Here is a 20414-nt window from a genome sequence, read left to right on the forward strand (position 1 = left end):
CGGTGTCACCAAAGAAGAGCCTTTCCCTTTAGCAGCTGTCCCTCCCAGGGGGGTGATTTCTTCCCATCCCTGGCATCACAGAGGAACAGTAGCTGGCTGGTCCTTTGAGTTTTGGCAGCAGGAGTGTGGGGTGCCCACGTGTGCCATGTGTGCACAGGCAGGGATTGTCCCCACTTCAGAGCAGAACCACGGGATCTATTGGGCTGGAAGGGACATTAAACATCACCCAGTTCCAGCCCTGCTGCCGTGGGCAGGGATGCCACCTGCTAGACCAGGCTGCTCATCCAACCTGGCCTGGAGCACTTCCAGGGATGGGCATCCACAGCTTCCCTGAGCAGCCTGCTCCTCACCATTCTGAGTAAGGAACTTCTTCTCAATATCTAAATCTCTCCTCTTCTAGTTTTAAAAGAGCTTTTAAAACCACTTCCTCCCTGTTCTATCACTATCTGCCTGTGTAAAAAGTTGCTCTGACAAACATCTTTGTTCCCAACCAGCAGAAAAGTTCAGTTTCAGTGTGGTCTGGCAGCTCCCACTGCCCCTACATCCTGGAATGCCCCTCCACCTCAGGGAAAACACACTCCTGGATTTTCCTCCCTGTTCCAGAGGGTTACCCACAGCCTTGCTGATGGGTAGGTGGTAACTGCCTTTCTCACAAAGCTTTTTGAATGTGGCAACAAACCTGAGAGGTTTAATAAGGGACTTTGGTTCAAAAGGAGTTTCCCCCATTGTTATTCCCCAAAGCAAAACTGTTTCTGTGAAGTAGGCATTTCCTTTTCTTTTAACAGGAAAATTCAATTTCTCTTCCCTTTTTCTTAGCCAATTCCTCCTCTTTGCCTTCACTGCCACAAATTCCCTAATCTTGTTATTCTTTCGTGTTGGAAAAGTGTAATCATCCCAGCCATGAAATCGAAGACAACAGCATCACTTCCAGGGAGGTGACTTAAGTCAGAGGAATTAATTCTCCCAGCAGACAGCTCTTATTTAGAACAAATGTGATTTTCAGAACTGAAGCTATGTATTTAATGAGTCTCTATGAAAACATATGTAGCCCAGAGCTGCTGGGAAATTCAGCCTTGTGCCAGAGAAATGCATCAAGTCAGGAAAACAACATCCAACAGGGTTGTTCAGTCAGTTCACCTCTCAGTTCCCTGCAGAGAAAACCCATCTCTGTGTTCTGGCCCTCAGGGACTGCTGCCCTTTTGAAAAAGGGAATCTACATGCATTCATTGAGTGCCTGAATCTGGCCCACCCTAAAGGTGTGTTTTGAGGTTTAATCAGGAAAGGAGGTGCTGTTTCCTCCCTCTCCTTCAAAGGAAGCCAGCACACACGAGCAGGTGGATCTCCACACAACACAGGGCTAAGGCATGGAAGTCCTTGCCCTGGGGTGTTACAGATGATCAGAGTTGTGGTTTTATTCTTTCCCTGGGAAAAGCTGAGCTCCCTCTTTTCATCTCTGTCCCTCAATTTCCTTTCTTGCCTGTTGTCTTTACCCAGAGCAGGGTCTGCCCTACTTGCACCCACACAGCAAAACACCAGGAGCATGGAGGGGGCTGCTGGTCATCTGCATGGTGTCAGACCACATTCAGAGAGATTTCCAGGGATTTATGCCACAAAAATCTATTTATCCAGCAAAAGTTTTGGGGCAGGTTGTTTTCAGACAAAGGATGTGAAAGAAAACCATTTGTAGACCACCATGTGGGATGAAGGTGGAAAGGAAGCCTCAGGGAGCTTTCTGTGCTCTGCTGCCTGGGTTTACCTCTCTGGAGCAAACAGCTCTGTCACTCCCAGGTGCAGCTGTAGCTGCCAGATAAAGGTAATTTTTCTCCAGTGAACTCCCTGTGAAAGATTTCCAGAAAACAGATCTGGCTACTGATTTTCACAAGCAGCCTTGGGGTGCAGGCAGCAGTGATGTGCCCACTCCTAAGGGAGCTGCAGAAGTCAGAATCCCTGGGTTTGCCAGCAGCATGTCCTTCCCACACGTAAAATCTGCCTCCAAATGGAGACTGCAGAGACCTGGAGACAGCAAACAGGATAAAGCACCAGCTGCTTGCCATGGGAGAAGGAGGATCAGCTCCTAATGACAGCATCATGTTTGCCTGGCTCAGCTGGAGATAAAAGGATGAACCAGAGATCACACTGATTTCTCATGCCAAGGTAACAACAGAGAGGGATTTGTCTCCAAAAGAAGCATCTTTTCTGCCTACGTGCCAGCACAAGAAATCATTTTGCTGTCTGAGTTTATAACTTCATCAAACATCCATCTGGCACCAGGCCAGAGCATTATGTATGAAGTTGTATTTGCTGTCACAGCAGATGGATGTGAGGAACTCTGAAGATTTCAGCAGGAGGGACCTACTGTGATGGTTTGGGGAGGGCACACAGATCATCAGGGACATGGCTCATTGAAAGTACTGCTGTAGAGAAATCTGGCTTTTTGGATTTGATTGGAAACAAGGGGGTCTGATAAGGAGCTGTAGTCCCAAAGCTGCCTTTGAAGTTTGGTCCTCATGTGGAGACAGAGTTCAGCAAGATCTTTTTTTAGGGGTGCCTGGAGGATTGAGTAATAGAGCAACACTCAAGTGTTTGGATGGGAAATTTCATCTGGAACCTGGGAAGTTTATTTCCTGGCAAAAGCATCATGAGAACCAATGCATTCTCAGGACAGGCTAATTCCAAGAAATCAAAATTTCCAGATGACTTTGGGCTCCCTGGAAAAGCTCCTGGGGACTCTGTGTGCATGGATGCCTTGAGAAGCTCCATCTGTCCTCCCAGGCCTGCCACTGTCTGTGCTCTGAGAATTCAAAGTGTGTGCAGAGGGGGGACATCTGCTGTGGCTTCACATCACTCTGAGGCCACCCCAAATGAGGGCTCATCAGCCTGAAATCCAGGAGTTTGAAACAAATATTCAAGCCTCTCCTATTTCGTGTTGTAGTGGGGCTGCTGGAGGGGTCTGAGGGTCTCTCCCATGGCTGCTGAAAGCTCAGCTGAGCTGACACATCTGACACTTGGAGAAAAACAGCCTTTCAGCCTTCAAATTGAGCACATTTGCCATGGACACAATGGAGGCTAATGACATAAAAGCTAATTTATTTTTTTTTAACAGAGGGACTCTGCAAATGGAAATCTCACATTTTCATGGACATTTTCCCCTTTTTTTCCCCTCTTCCTTTCCTTACCCAAGGAAAATGCCCAATTTCTTGCACAAGACAGACCTGGAATGTTTGTACTTTGCTGTGGACTTGGGAGTCCTGCAGAAGAATGGCAGTTCAGGAGCATTCATGGAGCTCCTGAGCCAAAACAGAGGAATAAGGCAGAGAGAAATAAGGGCTCCTGGGCAAAGGTCAGCATGGAAAGAGTCAGCCAGCTCAGCCTAAGGAAAGAAAAGCTCTAGGAGATCTGCAAACCCAAAATGTTTCAGGGATAAAAACTTCCAGGAGGTTAAAAGGTATCTTGGTTAAAAGCCATTTTTGGTACAAGGATAAAAGGAAATAAACCAGCCACAGATAAATTTGGGCTGGAAATTAGAAAAAGCTAATTACATTTCATATAATGTTTCTGGTTTATTCTTCCAGATGGAAAGAGAAGCTCAGGTTAGTGCAGAGCAGCTGCTGTGGCAGGAATGCTACAGGCTGCAAATCCAGGAGGATGGCAGTGGGTGCTCAGCAAACCCTCCTCTGTGCTTTTCTCTCTGGTCCCACTTTTAAAAAAGAAAAACCTTTCCAGGGAGTTTTTCCTAATGGCCAAAAAAAAAAAAAAAAAAAAAAAAATCCTTTCTGGAGGGAAAAGGTTTTCATTTTACACACATTGTCAGTGGAGCCTTCTTAGCCAGCTCATTTCTCAGGTCTTTAACCAGCCAGGCTGCCTGGAATGGAGAGATGTCCTCTCCTCTCAAATCACTTGGCTGCACATGGGAGAGAAGCCCTTTGACGAGGTGAATTTGCTCTCAAATCCTCTTTATTCTCACTGTGCCATCCCTCCTTGACTCATCTCCAAGAGACCCTGTTGGGCTAAGCCCAGAACAAGCAGGGAAAGGTGACAGCACCAATCCCAGACACCTACAGGCACACACAGATGCAGCTCCCACCTCTCCCCTGCACCATAAATTAAATGTCATTTCTACCCAGGGCTGGGGAGGATCAGCTGAAATAATCCAGTGCAGTTCCCCATCACCAGAGACCCTGAATGAGAGCAGCCCACAGCCCTGCTCCCCCTGAGAGCCCAGAGGCTCACAATTCACACCTGGCCTCTTCAGGTGCCCAGCTGGGACTGCACACACATGCAGACAGAAAAGGCTGAATTTGGTTATTCCATGTCAGTCAAAGCAGTGACAGAGGGAGTCTGCAGTGGGACTAGTGTTTGGGTAACCAGGATTCCAAGGAAAAGTGGCACTCCGAATTCTTAGGGACACTTTTCCCTTGCAGCTGCTTGCACTGTCTGGGAGAACAAGCAGGAAATTGAGGAGCAGGAGGCAAAATGAGCACAGCAGAACTGGGGCACACACAGTCTGGGGCAAAGGGAGAAGGTGGTTGTTAGAATGAAAGCAGGCAGGCCAAATGCTTTCTGAGTGCAATTATTTTAATGTGTCTGTCTTTTCCAAATTCCACATTGCACACATGGAAATAGCAACTTTTAAAAAAAGACTCACACCAGAAATGCTGACTTGGAGAACTAGGAACCCTCCTAATCTCCCACTGCACAAGGAGGCACGAGATTCACAACAACATCAGGCACAGCTGATCATGGGGGTGAGCACACAGACAGACATGGACATCACAAAAGACAGGAAAAGGCAGGAGCAGGAAGGCAGCTGATGTGCTCATGGCCACCCTGCTGGGCAGGCAGCTGGGGTCACACCCACCACACCAGATCAGCATCTCACTGCTCCTTCCCCTCTGCCTGCACAGATACCATCTCTGCTGGTTGTCATAGTTTTATCCATCCCTGGTAGTGTTTCACAGGGCAGCTGTGATAAGGAGATGCTCTCCAGACTTGGCTTTCAAGACTTCAGCAAACAAAGAAATTAATTGCATGGTTATCACTTGATTTTACTAATTTTTTGGCTCCAATTTCTCAAAGAAACATCTTGCAGTAATCATATTCACATGAGAAATGCCTCTAGAAGACTTCCAAGCTATTGTATACTAGTGAGGCCAGCAAGCTGGGAATCAAACCTACATCACAAGCTGTTCTGCTTAATTGCTACAGCACTTAAGGGCAGGTAGAAATCATGAGGGGCTTTTTCTCAGGACAGCAGTTCCTGCATTGCCAAGGGCAGGCAGAGCTGGGGGCAGAGCTCTCCAGGAAAAAAAGCTCTAAGGGGAATCACACAGGGACCAGGCTGCACAGACCCCTCCACCTGGAGCAATCTTCAGATTCAGGTGTGCCAACACCAACCCTGGCAATGCTCATCCTTTCTGCAGCTCTCCATGAGCTGGGAGCAGGTGTTTGCCTTCTCACAGCACAAGGCATTGACTTGCCAGGACCTGGAGGCTGTACCAGAGACTTGAACCCACATCTACCCATCCCTACACAAACACCCCTCTCCCAAACCTGCCTCTTCTCCTCCTAACCAGTACAGACCAGCCCTGCTAAAATCAAGATGTAATTCCTTGGTGGAGAAGGAGCAAGTTTGCTGGAGGACTCAAGGACTCACCTTACAACTCTTTGGTTAACCTTTTGTCAAGGAATTGTTTCAATTCATCCTACCTGGGCTTGTGCAGGGGGGCCATCAGCTGCCCAGTGGCTCCCCAGAGCAGCAGGACACCTCCTGCATGGCCTGTACAGCTCCATGGCTTTGCTCTCCAGCATCCACATGGCTCTCAGCCTGGCCACACAGAGGTACCTGGTGGCCCAGGGGAGCCTTGGCCATGCCACAGCCCCTGTCTCTTCTCCAGCACCTCCCCTTCAGCCCTCCCACCTCTCTCTACATGGATTTCTGATAGCTAAAACCTCAGGGCTCTGTTGTCCTCAGCCAAGCAAGCAGCTGATGCTGGGCTAAATGGGAAGTGTTACCTCCCTCTGGCTACAAGAGATGTAAAGAACTGTAAGAAAAAGGTGACTGGAGGGAACATGACATGGAAAACACATCTCAAAACCCCACTGGTGGCAAGGGCATAGAGTGTATGCTGACCCTGGGAAATTTGGGCCATCAGAGGGAGGTAGGAGGATGCAGGATGAAAATAAGCCAAAGTGTGCAACTCTCTGCAGGAGTTGCAGGATCACAAATGATGAGAATTGACAGTCGAGGTGCTGGATTATTTCATGGAGGAGAAATCCATTTAGGGCTACTACACACAGGCACCACTTCCAGCCCAGGAAGCTCCTAAGCAATAGCACACTGGAAGCTGGGAAAGCACTTTGGGCAAGCAGCATCCTGGTTTTCCCCTGTCTTTATGTTCTTCTCCAGATTTTGCTCTCAGCCTTGTCAGAAACTGGATCCTGGGCTAGCTGGGCTGTTGTAGTGATCTGGTATGGTCCAGATGATTTCCTCATCATTCCAAGTCACAAAAACCTCATTTCAAATATAGAGTTACCATAAACAGAGGACTTGTGCAGCCATTCTTACTCAAAATCCACTTTCTTGCTGCTGCCTCCCCACACCCAAGTCCTGCCTAGCAGTGCTGTCCTTCCCCAGGCTGGTCCCAGATCCCACATGTGAGCAGAGTCAGAGCAGAGCCCATCAGCACAGTGCCCTGTTCCCAGCCAGAGTCACCCAGAGAAGAGCACAAATCCTTTGCAGCATTATTCCATCAGACTGGGGACTTTCTGAGGCAGAGGGGGTGTCTTTGCTTGGAACAGCTCTTGACAAATTCTCTTCTGCAAACTCATCCCACTGCTTTGCAAGCCCATGGGCACACTGAGGAGCCAATTTCCTGCAGCAAGGATCCACTCCTGGGCAGTGGATCTCACAGTCACCATCTTCCAGCACAGCTATTCTGGAGCCCATAGCGTTATCCACCCCCTGCCCTGAGGTGTGCCCCAGGCCACCCTTCCACAAAAATATGGGAAGAATGTTGCCTTGTACTCAATACATAATCATGGCCCAAAGATTTAATTTGCAGGCTCCTGTTAGTCTCTGGTTACCCCAGGAGCTTATCACCAAGGATTCAGCCTGACTGATCTTCCAAGGAAAATACTGTGAGGAGGAGCACAGCTGCAGCTCAAACTCATTAACCTGAGAGGAAAATCCCAGTGCTAATTGTGATCCTTGTGGTTCCTTCTCTTAGAATGGGCAGTAAAATCACCCAAATGAGGGCAAGATGGGGCAAAAATTTTCAGCAGAGGGGAAATGGTTTCACGCTGCTTTTTCAGTAGCAAAGATATAGCTTTGTCCCTGCTGCCAAAAAGTCTGGCACTAAAAATGCTGAAATCTTCTTGTGACTGAGCGGCAGCAAGCTGTAATTTACTGCATTCCTGCTTCTTTTATGTCCAAGAATTGCTTCACTTCTGAGAAGAATGAGCTGTCATTTGTCAGTCCCATGTAGCCTCTCCATCCAACTGTCACATTTCCACATTATATCAGACAAATTAATTCATTCCCCTCTTCCTATCTGCTCCCCAAAAACCGCAGCGTATTTCCAGGAACCGAAACCACCTTTTCACAGCAGCATCATTATCAGTTTTCTTTTTAAAACTGTATAATGGGCATGTTTCAGCAAAAAATCCGGATTTTTATTTTTTTCCTGCTGTTGCATCCATCTCCCTTAAAGTGGTCCAGAGAGACCTGCTGGCTTTTCCCAGCACCTTCCCCACGCCTCTGAGCGGTGGCACACTTGCAGCCCACCCGCTGCAGCGCTGGCTGGCTGCTGGCAGGAGCTCTAGGACGTGGCCAGGTCCCTGGGCAGGTTGAGCTGTATGGCCTCTCCTCCTGAGCTGTACTTGGCCACCGGCCCGTTGCCCTCCATGGTGAAGAGCTTGCAGGCCTTGGCGCCCTCGTGGACGGGCGTGGACTTTTTGGAGGAGACGGGGGAGTTGGTGGGGCTCAGCTGGACGGCGGTGGTGTCCTGCACCGTGTGCTCGCTGGTCTCGATCTCGAAGGCCGTGTTGCCAGGTTTGATGAGCCCAGCGTTCGAGCCTGGCTTGGCCTTGCGGGCCCCGTGCGCCGGGGGCCGCCGGCTGCAGACGCAGCAGGCGCCGAAGAAGGTGAAGGCCACCACCAGCAGGATGGGGCCGATGATGATGGGAGGGTTGTTGACAGGGAGGAAGGTCCCAAAGGCAAAGGCTCCCACCAAGGTGATGTTGATCCCTGCTAGCATGATGCAGAGCCCGCAGGCGCAGCAGAGGGCAGGCGAGGGGAGGCCCTGGGGTCGGGTCTTCTTCTGGCTGGGTTTTTGGGACAAAGAGGCGCTGCTCTTTTCACTGAACATGCTGGGAAGGGTCTGGGAGGTCCCCTCAGTCCTCACAGGGTGAATGCTGTGTTGAGAAGGCTGTTCCCAGGCTCCTGTTGCCTTGAAATCCTGGAGAGGAATGAAGAAGCAGCTGTTAGAGCAATGAACCAAAGCACCTTTCCCCCACCATTCCTGGTGACCAGCATCTTCCCCAGGTTTGCTGGTGCCAGCAACTGTTGGAGAAGATGAAACAGAGGAATCTTGCAAATATAAATGCTCAGATACTGGAAATATAGAAACCATGAATGAAATTGAAATGAAAGCCATGTTTGAGATATCAATCCCTAGTTACTAAATAACCATGAAAACAATAGGATGGCCCACTGAAGCTAATCCACTCTCGACAAAACAATGTCCTTGGCCAGAGGGCAAGGCCAAAAGAACAAAAGACTAGCCAGCACCCAAAGATTAGATCTTAGAGTTTAGAATGTCACAACTTATGCTAATATAAGGATTCCTATAGGCTGCATGTAAATGCTATAGAATTTGTATTTTGTATTAGATTGGTTCTTGGGAATCAGGATATTCATTATGGAAAAAGATTTATTGTATTACAAACGGGAAGTCGGTCTCTTTACTCTTCTTTCCTGCTCTTCTCCCACTTCTCCTCTCCCTCTTCTATTACCCCAATACCCTTTTATCCCATTACTCTCTCGCTCTCTCCCCTTTTTTTATCTCTTTAACCTGCTCTGTGGCTGTGCCGGGCAGCTCCTAGCAAGCTCTCTTATAATAAACTGCAACTGTAGATTTTAGCCTCTACAGAGTGTTTGAGTCTTGTTCCAGCCGTCCACCCTGATAAAAAGAATCCAGAAGTCTCCTGCAAGCAACTAAGCACAAATCCAAGCCTGCTTTCAAGGCTGAGCTCTCCTGACTGTGGTGGTCACCCTCATGAGCCCACTGTGCTCCATGTCCTTTGCTATCCACGTGGATGATGTCCAGGTGAATTGTGTTTGTCACCACCCACGCCACACCTGCCCAAAGTAACAGAATCCAGCACTGCCCTGAACAACCTCTCTGCAGGATGAGGGGGATATATTTGTGTATGGGTAATGGTCACAACTGTGGCAGAAAGGGGGACACGTTGCTCCATGTCTCAGTTTTCCAATAATTGAAATGAATTATCCAGATTGCCTTTCCAGCCATTGGGGAATAAAAGGTCCCAGAGAATGACCCAGAACATCCCCAAAAGATGTCAATACTGGGAGGCTGAGCTGACTGCAGAAGCAATCTGACCTGGAGGTCGCTGGAGCAGGTAACACTTGGATGCTCAGTGACACAAACACCATCCACAGACACTGAATGACACCTTCAGTCACACGAGTCCATAATAAAATGGAGCAAATGTGGGTGCTTTGTCAGCTAGGCCATGCTTTCTACCATGCATCTCACCATCTTTGGTGAGCACAGGAGACCCCACAGAAGGGGACTGGGAATCCTGTTTGCCTTGGCAACCATAAACCCAAACTTGTACAAGATTGAGCATGAGCAGTATCTGCTCCAGGATGGAGGCTCTTGAAAACTGAGACACTGAAGTTGAAAAAAAGCCTGTGTGGGGATGTGTCTAGGACCTAAGGCAATAACACTTGGCTCTGACTGACAGGAGCAGCTTCTCCATGGAGGAGATTATTGGATGTGATGAGAGCTGGCTTTGTGTTTGCCGTACTTGCTGGGAAGTCAAATTGCCAGAAGCCAATTTGTCAGCAGTTTGCTGGTGATGTCTTTGATTTTACAGGCAGGAGAGCATTTCTCTTCCCAGCCTGATTGCAAACAATAGCAGTCTGTTCTTCCTTCCTCCCCTGCCTAACTCCCTAGCTTCTTTCCTCCTCTCCTGTCAAATCCCTTTCAAAAGTGTTGTCAGAGAAAAACTGAAACCACTCAGCTTCTATGGCAAGAGCCAAGAATCTCTGTGGTGCTATCAACACCCTGTAGCCACTAAATTAAAAATAAAATAAAAAACAAATCAACAAATAATAAGCCATCACCCATCACACTGAAGCACGCCGGTGGGATCAGCCGGGCATTTTCAACATGTTTCCTAGGTTATAAAATTTTCTGGCACCTCCAGCTGAGGCAGAGCTCTCTGCTGCTCTGTCGGGTGTCATATCTCATTTTCTTGGCTTGGGCTTTTGTTTGGACCTGAGTGTGTGCAGCAGTCAACTTTCAGCAGAGTTCCTATTCAGTGAGACACCAGCTGGAGCTGAGAGGGAGAGATCCATCAAAGGATTAAACCCTTCCTCATCTGGGGATGCCTGACTGACTGGGGAGGGGTCTCTCATTTTTCAGGATACTGAGAGTGTGTGAGAGAGAAAGGGCATTTTCTCCATCACCAGGCTAACTCATATGCATGTTTCCCTAGCAATGTCCTTTTGTTCTGCCTGGGAGCCCTGGCATGCTGATGGGAGCTGGAGCCCTGATTCTGCCTCCTTCACCTGCCCTGGGCCAGCAGCAAGATAGCTTCTGGTTAAAGACACACAAGCACCACTGTTTGCAGACCAGCTCCTGCAGATGCCAGTCCAACCTTTGCCACACAGAGGCTGCAGCCAGGGTGGCTCTTCCCCTTGGTTTGCCCCACGTTCTCCCACTGCAAAACGCCCCCAAGGAACTGGGTGGCTTCTCGTGGTTAAAAGATATCACAGATTCACTCCACCAGCTTTCTTCCTCCTGGCTTCTCAGCACTCATCTGCTTCCAGTCTGAAGGAATTCTCCCTCCTGGAAGAGCCAGGCAGCTGGGCTCCAGCAGGACAATAAACATTTCAGCTGCTTCTTCTGGCTGCCACTGAGATTTTCAAGAGGAACTTCAACCTGTTGCCCATGCCATCTGTCAGTGGGCACCTGTACCCACTCCAAAGAGACCCTGCTGGTTTCTGGCTGCCTTCAAGGCTGCACTGATGTCACCCAGAATGGTCTCTCATAGCTCTTTTTCTCTGCCTGGCAATTTTTCCTCATCATTACAGATCCCTGAGCACAGGGGCTTAAACTTGTCAGACCCTCTCTGCAGCTGCACCAGAAGAGTTCTGGCCATGCTATGTCCAAGGCAGAACTTCTTTCCAATCCTCTTTGCTTGGAGCACCTAGGTGGGATAATGGTCCTTTTCCAGCAGAAAGCAATGGACTGACTGGAGATTCCTGCCCAGAGCCTCTCCCATCAGATCCATCTTGGGGGCAGATCTTGGAAGTCAAGCATGATTGCAGGGCTAGGACATGATCTGCACACACACCTCAGGGTGACTAACAGCACAGAGAAATGTTTGGACTGGGAACACTTAGAAAGTGGATCAGTGGTTGCTTTTCTCTTGATCTCCATATGAAACATCAAGGATTATAAACCAGGGATTCCTGTTAGACAACCAGATGACAAAGAGATGGAGCCAACAAAGCAGTGGAGGATAAAGCAAAAAGGAAACCAAAACCACAGAATGCCTTACACTATCCTCTACCTCACAAGGCCCCATGACAACATAAGGTCCATGTTTATTCTGATTGTCATGTACAACAGAAGCATCTTTGCTCTTCTGTCATCTCCTAAAGCACAGGCTGATGCTTCTGCATCCCCTTCTTAGCCACAAGGATGGGCTGATGTGGGTCAGCTGCCATTGCTGATTTGCCTGAGGATATCTGGCAGCTTTTACCTTTCACTACAGTGAAATCAATGTCTTAAAAAATTACCAACTTTTCAGCCAAATTATTCTGCTCAAAATTATCAGGTTCTGTTCCACCAGGAGTGGAAAAAGTTCTCTTTGGGCACTTTGTTTGGGTTATTTTCTTATCAGTTAGAGTGTAGGCTTCTTCTCCAAACATTGTTTCAGCTTGAAATGCACTACTGCAAGCAATGCTATACAAAAATAAAAACTGCACACTCAAGCTGGCATGATGGAAATCCAGAGGCTATAATGATTCCCTCCAGGGGAATAGCCACCCCTCCCTATACTCTCAGGGGGACAGACTTTCACCAGTATCTCTGGGAATTCCTAGAGCTCAAAGGGCATTCTGACATGTTCAGCCAGCATTTTGGGAGCATCGTTTAAAGCCATAGCAGCAGCACCAGCAGCATGCACAGCTAAGCACGCTTCCCTCTTAGTTGTAGTGGTGAGAAATTGAGCTGTCATCCTTCCACACCGTCTCAGTGCAGCAGCACAATGAAAATATTTGACAGACCACAGATGAGTCTCCTTTCCAGAGGTGTGATGGCACAGAAAAATAATGACAGTGATCAGCAAACTGAAATCGCAGTCAGACAGCTACAACCACCCCACACACAGGCAGGCTCACAAACACACATAGCAACATTTAGCTACCAGGAGAAGCGCAAGACTTTTTTTTCCTTTTCCTGGCAAACTGCTGGGAAACTCTCTGGCAGGGCCGGGAGAGCCCCGGGGGTGGAAGGGGAGGATACTCACCTGGGCTGGAGCAGGATAAGGCGGTGGAGAGAGCGGCTGCCCCGGCTCTCACCTTCACCCTTCGGTCGGGGACGACAAAGCCACGGCCAGTCCCAGCAGAAGCGGGGCTGGAAGCCCAGCTGTGCGCTGCGGGGACGAGGATCTCACATCCCTCCTCCCCTCCTGTCGGGAAACTTTGCCGGGGTGTCAGGCGGGCAGTCCTCGGCAGAGCTCCGCGGGCTCTGTGCGAGCTCCGCCGCTCTCCCCCACTTTCCTCCTTGCCCTCGGAGGACGACGTTGCTGTCCTCAGGCAGGGGGGTGTTCAGCCGCAGCATCCCTGCCCCGCCGCATCCTCTCCTCCTCCTCCTCCCGGCCGAGCCCGGCAGGCTCAGCCCACCGCCCACCGCTGTCCGGCACCGCTCCCCGCTCCCCGCTGCTTTCCCTTCTTCCTTTTCTACTTCACGGCTGCAGCTCCCGCCCCCTTCAGCTGACAGAGGTGCCCTGAGCAGAACAGCCCCTTTTTCCCCCGGGGAGAGGAGAAATGGGGGAGCGCATCTCGGCCGAGGCTCAGCCCAGCCGCGCTCCGGGGCGCGGGGGGAGAAGGACGCGGCGATGCCAAATGCCAGGGAAAAGGAGGCTCCCGGTGCTGCAGCCAGGCACGGATCTCTCAGAGGTTTGAAACGCACGGAACGAATAACAATAACAATAAAAGAATACAACCCCCGTGCGCGGTGCCTTTGGATGGCCGGGGATGCCGGAGGGATGTGAGAGGTGCTGAGACAGGACCTCCAGAGGTGCAACGTCCAGAGTGTGGGGAGGTGCTAAAAAATAGTAAAAACCCGTCCCCAGATGTAAAACCAATGTTTCAAACGAGCAATTAGATCTATGGTACACTTAAATCACGACTCATGCCAGACCCTGCTGCGAGCACAGCCAAATCTTAACTCCCATATTAAGAGGCCAGTCTCTGTTTGCAGAGCTGGTGAGCACAGGGAATGTGACAAACTGTGAGCTGTGCACTGGATGGAGTATAGATAATTCTCCCAGAGCTTAAGACGTGCTGATACTCAGCTGTCCTCGTCTGCTCTCCATGCCCACACTGCTGTAACCAGCCTGGCTGCTGCCAGTGACAGCACAGGCTCTTCTCCAATTTATTGCTGAGAATGCCCTATGAACCAGGCTGGAGCTCACTGAACATCAATCACGCTCCCCTCTCTTTCAGATTGTTGCTTTCATGAGAGAGAGAGGGGAGAAAGGTAACAGAGGCAGTGAAAAACAAAGGTCAAAAAGAGAAATCACTGAGGAGGAATGAACACTTCTCTCTGTTCTCCAAGCACCACTTCAGCCTAAGAATTCTTAATACAGCAGCATCCTCTACTGCGCCATATTGCATTTCACCTTACAGGTCATCCTGGAAATTCAGGCAAAAACAAACTTTGCAGAAAGGAGTCCAGTCTCTGCTGAGGAAGACAACTCTGGTTTCTCCTTAGTTTGAGTAATGCCAACAGCACATGGCATGGATTGAGCAAGAGAGCAGGAGGGTATCAGAAAAGCAGCACTGATCAGATGTGTTGACTGCCTTGGCTTATAGAAAGAAATAACTGGGAAAGGTCATTTCAGACCTTTCCAGAGATGCAGTGTCTCCTCTAGGGATTCCCTGGACCCATAACATAAAGTTCAAAACGGCTCAGTGTACTCAATCCTACCAGAAGAGTGATGAGAGAGTGTACAATTGAAGAACCTCATGGAGAAAATCTCCCCCTGGCACCTCTGGGAGACACAGTTCCACGTGTGGCAGAAGTGGTGCTCAGTGTTTGCTGACTGTTGCCGGGTAGAAAACCGGAGTGGCTGTGCTGATTCCTGGTGCAGCACCCCAGAGCCCAGCAGGAGCAGCCCAATCAGCCACGTTCATGTAGGAGCAGTGGCTGTCAGAGGGAAAGATGCCGTCAGGGTCATTGATTCCAGCCCACTGCTCTCACTTTGTGCAACAGCATTCATAAAGATCAGGCTCCAAGGGGGCCAATTAATACTGAATGACCTGTCAGTTGCTCCCTAATTGCCCAAAGCAGTGATGAAGAAGCTTCCCTTTGGCTGTTGCATGACTCTCCATCACACTTTCCTCTTAAGGGTCCATAAACCCCCAAAAAAGGCTGCACTGAAATGTTACATATTTCCACTGAAGCAGTAATTCTGTGTTTCACATATGTGCCCCTGACAACTGGCAGACTGCATTCATGTGATTAAAACAACTGCTAATTCAAGAACTAAAATTAAAGGCTAGATTTCCCACCGGTATAAATCAGAGCAGATTCATTTCCTTGCAGAGCTTTGATAGCTCATGAGCATTCATGATTTGCCAAGGGGTTTCTGCCAGACTGATGGTTTCTAGCTTCAAACTTGCCAGGAACTCGGAAGCCCTGCCTTCTTTAAAGATCCCAACCCTGTGCTGACTAGAAATAATATTCCTCTGGGATAAACTGTTTGTTCCCAGCTTCTGCTCAATTCATAAATTAGCTGAAGTCAGAAATTTCTGAATGTGAGGAAGCATTGCCTGCTTGTCTTTTCCCACTGCCAGTTCCTGACTGTGGTTTCAGCCCTAAGGAATCTGTCCCAGGCACTCTTGCACCCTCCAAGGCTGGGCTTTAGTGCCACGACATCCTGCCCTGAAGCAGGTCAGCATGGTGAGTGCCACAAGCCCTTAGACATCACACTGCTTATGGAGGGGCTTCCCTCCACGTGAGAATGACTGGAAAAAAGGTGGAAAGGGCGAGAAAGTTCCATAGAGGTTTCAGAGGATTTTGGTTGGGACTGATGCTCAAGGGAAGGCACAGGAGCAGCATTAGTGGGAGCAGCAGCAAGGCAAGAGTGCTGAGCAAACTGCTGAACCATGCCTGTCACAGGCAGAGTGCTGGGGACTTCATGGCCCTTAATTAGATCATTAGGCAAAGGTCACTGCAGAAACCTCCCCCTGCAGATTTCCATGAGGTCTCCAGATCTGGCACCTCTCTGTGAGTTTAATTGCCTCTTCAGGGAAGGAAATGCCAGGCTGAACCTGCTGTTGCTCCAAACCAGCTCTAAATGCCACCATATCTGTGTGAAAGTTTCTATACGTCAGGATCCTCACAAATCCATGGTTCTGTGCTCTGTGCTGCCTCTGGAAATTCAGTAGAGGCTAAGGCAAATTTCTGCAATGTTTATGTGTCTATAGCATCCAAAAAGAGGCAAAAAATTTAGTATTTGTCATTCCTAGAGGCAGCTGTGAAATTACCATGCAGAAGATTTAAACCCATGAGGGACACACCTCCTTGTACATTGTGTAATTAAAACCACAGGACTCTACTGTGGACAACACCAGTATTAATGTGCTCAGACCCAGAACACAGGCACAGCTGGACCAGCTGCAGTGCAGGCACACGATGTTATCACTGGGAATGATCTGGGGAGGAGAGCTTGCTCTAGGTTTGCCACTGTCCTCCTAATCTGTGACACTGACAGCTGTTGAGGCAGAACAATAGGTGCCACCAGCCTGACATCCAGCTTCACTAAAGCTTTGCCTCTACCCTCTCATCTGCTGGTCTACCAGAACACCTCTGTGGTTTTTTACAGGTTTTTAAATAATCTGGAGATGGTTTATTCCCCATCACACAAACAAACAAATGAACTAAACAGGCTTCCAGAATTTCAGACAAGTTTCTCCTTCCAATGACATCTTCTCACAACACTGAAAGGTTAGTGGACAGAAAACATCTGTGCAAGTGGCTGTCCTGTTACACAAATAGCTCAGTAATTTTTTATAAAGTTTTCTCAAACAGGAGGAAATCAGTGGGTCAGTTATCAGCCAGGGGCAAATATTTTTAATTACCCTGCGGGGAGGATTGGGTCTATTCTGTTTAGTTCTCAAAGGTTCCCACTGGCAGTCTAATTAGCAAGCAGCATCACTGCACAAGCAGCACTGAGAAGGCCTCAAGTTCCATGGTTTTATTCACCCAGGAGGCAAACACCCAGCTCATCCTCCTCTGTCACTCATGGCTCTCTCTGCCAGCCAGATCACACCAAAGTGCAGTTCATCTGGAAGAGACCAAACCACACACTGTGCCCATCAATAGCTCTGCTTCATCATTTCAAATGCTGCTCATCAGCCACTTCAGCATTACATCTGCTTTAAAAGAAGGGCTAGTGGAGGTTTTAGTTGAAGGACTGTTTGTTCCTTTTAAACTGAAATCAGAGTGTGCTTCACATCTAAGAGATTATGCATTGGATGTTACATATCACATATTAAAATAGTTTTCCTTATTTTTCCCTTCTTCTCTGGGAAGAATACACCAATACATCTGATCTGCATTTGGTATCACCACAAGAACCACTGATGTACATGGGAACAGAGTCAGGCCCCAAACCTGAGGCATGACATGACAAGGACCTGTCCTTCCAAGAGGATTTATGCTCTGCTATTTGGAGTATGCCTTAGGTGAATTTGAAGACATTGCTGAGGATGGGATTCAGGTGGCATCACAAACCAGCAGTGGAATTTTGATAATGAAGAAAAACAAAGTTGATGGAGTCTGAGAGAAAGCCATAACCATTCTTGGGGCTGAGCCCTACACACAGGGAAAGGCCAGCCAGCTGTGCCACATTCTGACTGTGGATGATGGACCACATGAGTTTGGATTTGGGAACCAAATCCAGCCTGGGATCCATTGTCCTGCCCACAGAATTTTCCTGTCCATCCAGGCACTCCAGTACCCCTTTGAGCAAAGCTCTGCTGCCCGCTGAGCCATGGACAACGTCAGAGCCTGACTGCAAATGTGCTCTCAGGTGCCTCAGATGCAAATATGTTCATTTCTCTCATCCCCATGGGGAAAAGCAGCCCCATGGTGATTTAGACCAACAGAATCGATTTCCCAGTGGAAGCAGCTGTGAGTAAAATGAGTAAAATCACTTTCCATGTCCAGTTTGTCCCTGGGCGTGGAGACCAAACCCCCTTTGGAACAGACCTGCTGCTGCTTTGTGAGCCAACAAAAAAACCCTGAATTTGTGCCTGTTATATCCACCTGATGGTCAACTTGTAGCATGCCAGACCACAAGAGACACTAATTACCACAGCACAAGTCACATTACTCTTGCCAGTGTGGATTCCTGGAAAATCTCGCTTTGAGGATGTCAGACTCAGCATCATGAACAGATGGTGTTTCTGTCTGAAGAGGAGACATGTCCTTGATCTGTCTGTCACTGCTCAGGGCGCTGACGTTTTTGTTTCTCCTCCAGCAGTCTGAGGCTTTACAAGGCAGCCCACAGCCTACAGGGGTGTTAGGACCTGGAAGTACAGGCAGAAAAGCAATGTCAGGGTGATAGAGTCCATGTCCCCTCAGAATATCTAACAGTTTGGACACCGGTGTGATCTCTTATAAGCTTTTGTGGCTGGCAAAACTCTTGGGCTCCCCATGGCTTGATCTGCAGTACACCAGTAGAACACCTCTCAAGGTGGGTACTTAACTCTTAACTCTTCAGCACAGCAAAATAGGCAAGAATTAAGTGAAAATTAAAGATCAGGATTAGAAGTCCTCATGTGAAGGTCTGAAAAGCTTTTCAGTGAGTATCTTATCTCCTCAGCTGCTGGGTGCATAAAGAACCAGACTGCTTGGATCCTTCTGGTGCTTATCCAGATCCCACAGAACTTCATGGAAGTGGCTGCAGTGACTTCAGCAGGCTGTGAACAAGGTCTGTAGGATGCTGTCCTGTGGATATTCACTCTCTGGCAGACAGCAAATATCTGCCACCTCGATGTGGGATATCAAGTTATACCATGACAAAGCACAGGTCATTAATCACATCCTTCAGTGAAGTGGTTATAAGGTCATCACATCAAACCCTGCCTAGCACCATTGTGCCTGCACAAGTTTTATTTTACACAGAGCCCAGGGAAGCATCTGTTTAAGGCTCCAGCTCATTAGCCCTGGCACAAAGCCTCTCCCCTAATACACCTAATCTTTCTGCCTCTCAGTTACTGCATTGCTCTCATCAGCAGACACAGTGCGCAGCTTCTGTCCCTCCAAATACCTGCTGTCAGGAGGGATCCAGTCCTCAGACCCCACAGAGCAGAAGTCCTGTGCCTGTAGCAGACACAGAGAAGCACAGCCCCCTCAAGTCCCCATAACCACCCCCTGGTCTGTAGGGAGCAGCTGCTTCCCACAGGATTGACATTCCCTGTGTGTGGTGGATGTGCAGCTGATGCCTTCAAGAGCATCCAGAGAAGGAAAAGCAATCCCATGATAATCATGTGCTATGAAAACTATGGCAGCTCATACATGATTACCTCAGCAGGCTTTGGCACCAGATTCTCAGCAGAAAGCAGCACTGTGATCCCATAACTCTTGCAGAGTTTGATCTACAGTAGCCAAAGAGAGAGGGGAGGTACCCCAAGTAAACAAGTTCTGGCTCCTGGAAAAAGCAGTCACTTCTTCTTTTAAACAACAGGCACACAGCAGGTCCCTGTTTCACCACACCACTCACAGAGTGATGGGACCCACAAACCAGCTAGGAGATGTACCTGTCTGCTGTGACACCATTTAGAGATGTGCCAGGAGTTTTGTGTTGTGTCAGTGGGCTTGGAGCAGAGGGACCTGGGTGACACCACCAGCCTGTAACTCTGCCAGCAATGCAAGGATGCTGCTCACCTGCTACAGCTGAGTGAATAACTGATGGGGCAGGACATCACACCTTTCTGGAGACACTGGTTAGTGCTGTTGAATTGTGTAAGTCACTGAAATTGCACTATTTCCCTCTCCCATCCCACACAGACAGTGCAGGCAGGGAAAAGCTGCCCTGAGCATCAGTAGACCCTGCTGACTCCTCAGCAGCAGACTGATTCAAACCAGGTGAGAATTAAACACAGGGTGCTCAGCTATCGTCACTTCCAGGACAGACTGAAATTCTGATTAAATCTGACATACACTTTAGCAAGTTGTGTAGAGCTGAGAAATCATGAGGTGCTACTGAAAGCAGATTTGGTTTATCAGGAGCACTTTTCCAGCAGCACAGATGTGGTCACAGTCACACTGCCCTTCCTCATCACCTTTCAGACTGCTTCTTGTAACACATTTCAGCCCTTCCACAGAGCTCAAGGACCAAATGTGTGTTTATGTGCTACATAAACAGGTGGATGTAAGGGATTTCTGTCTCAAAGAGCACAGGGAAATGGTGATACACACATTTGGCACAGGAGGAAACTGAGGTGCAGTTTGTGCATCATCAGAGACACAGCACAGCTGTGAAGAAGCTGTGAACATCCCACCCCATCCCACTGCCAGGGGGACTGGCAGCCACCAGCTGAGCACTCCCTAGGGTCTGCACAAGATAAAGGGTTGCACACTTTTTCACACTAAATCATTTGTAAAAAGAGAGTAAGGACCCTTAACCTGCCTGTGTGAGGAGTCACTGTTTATCTATTCCTTGGGCAGTAGAGGTGGTGCCTAGAATTATTCACCACTGTTTTAAGCAAATTGGAAAGAAGTAGTCTGTGTATTCAACATCTTGAAGATCAAAATGTGCAATAAAGAAACAACAGCAGCTCAGGCTGAGGGTAAGAAACTGATAGGAAAAGCCTGGCCAGCACTGGTTTGACTGAGGGAGGTGCTAAAGCAAACTGCTGGGGA

The 20414-nt window shown here is 48.7% G+C and overlaps 1 protein-coding gene across 1 annotated transcript; it reads right to left on the reverse strand.

The window, feature by feature from the left end:
* Nucleotides 1-265: 265 nt before the first annotated feature.
* On the reverse strand, nucleotides 266-13222 carry TMEM275 (transmembrane protein 275). Its single transcript, XM_056498055.1, has 2 exons — nucleotides 12784-13222; nucleotides 266-8456 (listed from the first exon to the last, which is right to left on the reverse strand). The coding sequence occupies exon 2, from the start codon at nucleotides 8364-8366 to the stop codon at nucleotides 7818-7820; it is 549 nt and encodes a 182-aa protein (XP_056354030.1). The 5' UTR covers nucleotides 8367-8456; nucleotides 12784-13222; the 3' UTR covers nucleotides 266-7817.
* Between the last annotated feature and the right edge of the window lie 7192 nt (nucleotides 13223-20414).

The sequence above is a fragment of the Oenanthe melanoleuca genome, chromosome 8 (genome assembly GCF_029582105.1).
Source record: "Oenanthe melanoleuca isolate GR-GAL-2019-014 chromosome 8, OMel1.0, whole genome shotgun sequence".
Taxonomy (NCBI): domain Eukaryota; kingdom Metazoa; phylum Chordata; class Aves; order Passeriformes; family Muscicapidae; genus Oenanthe; species Oenanthe melanoleuca.

Coding starts and splice junctions, on each gene's coding strand:
- TMEM275 (XM_056498055.1), bottom strand. CDS start 8,366: ATGTTCAGTGAAAAGAGCAGCGCCTCTTTGTCCCAAAAACCCAGCCAG.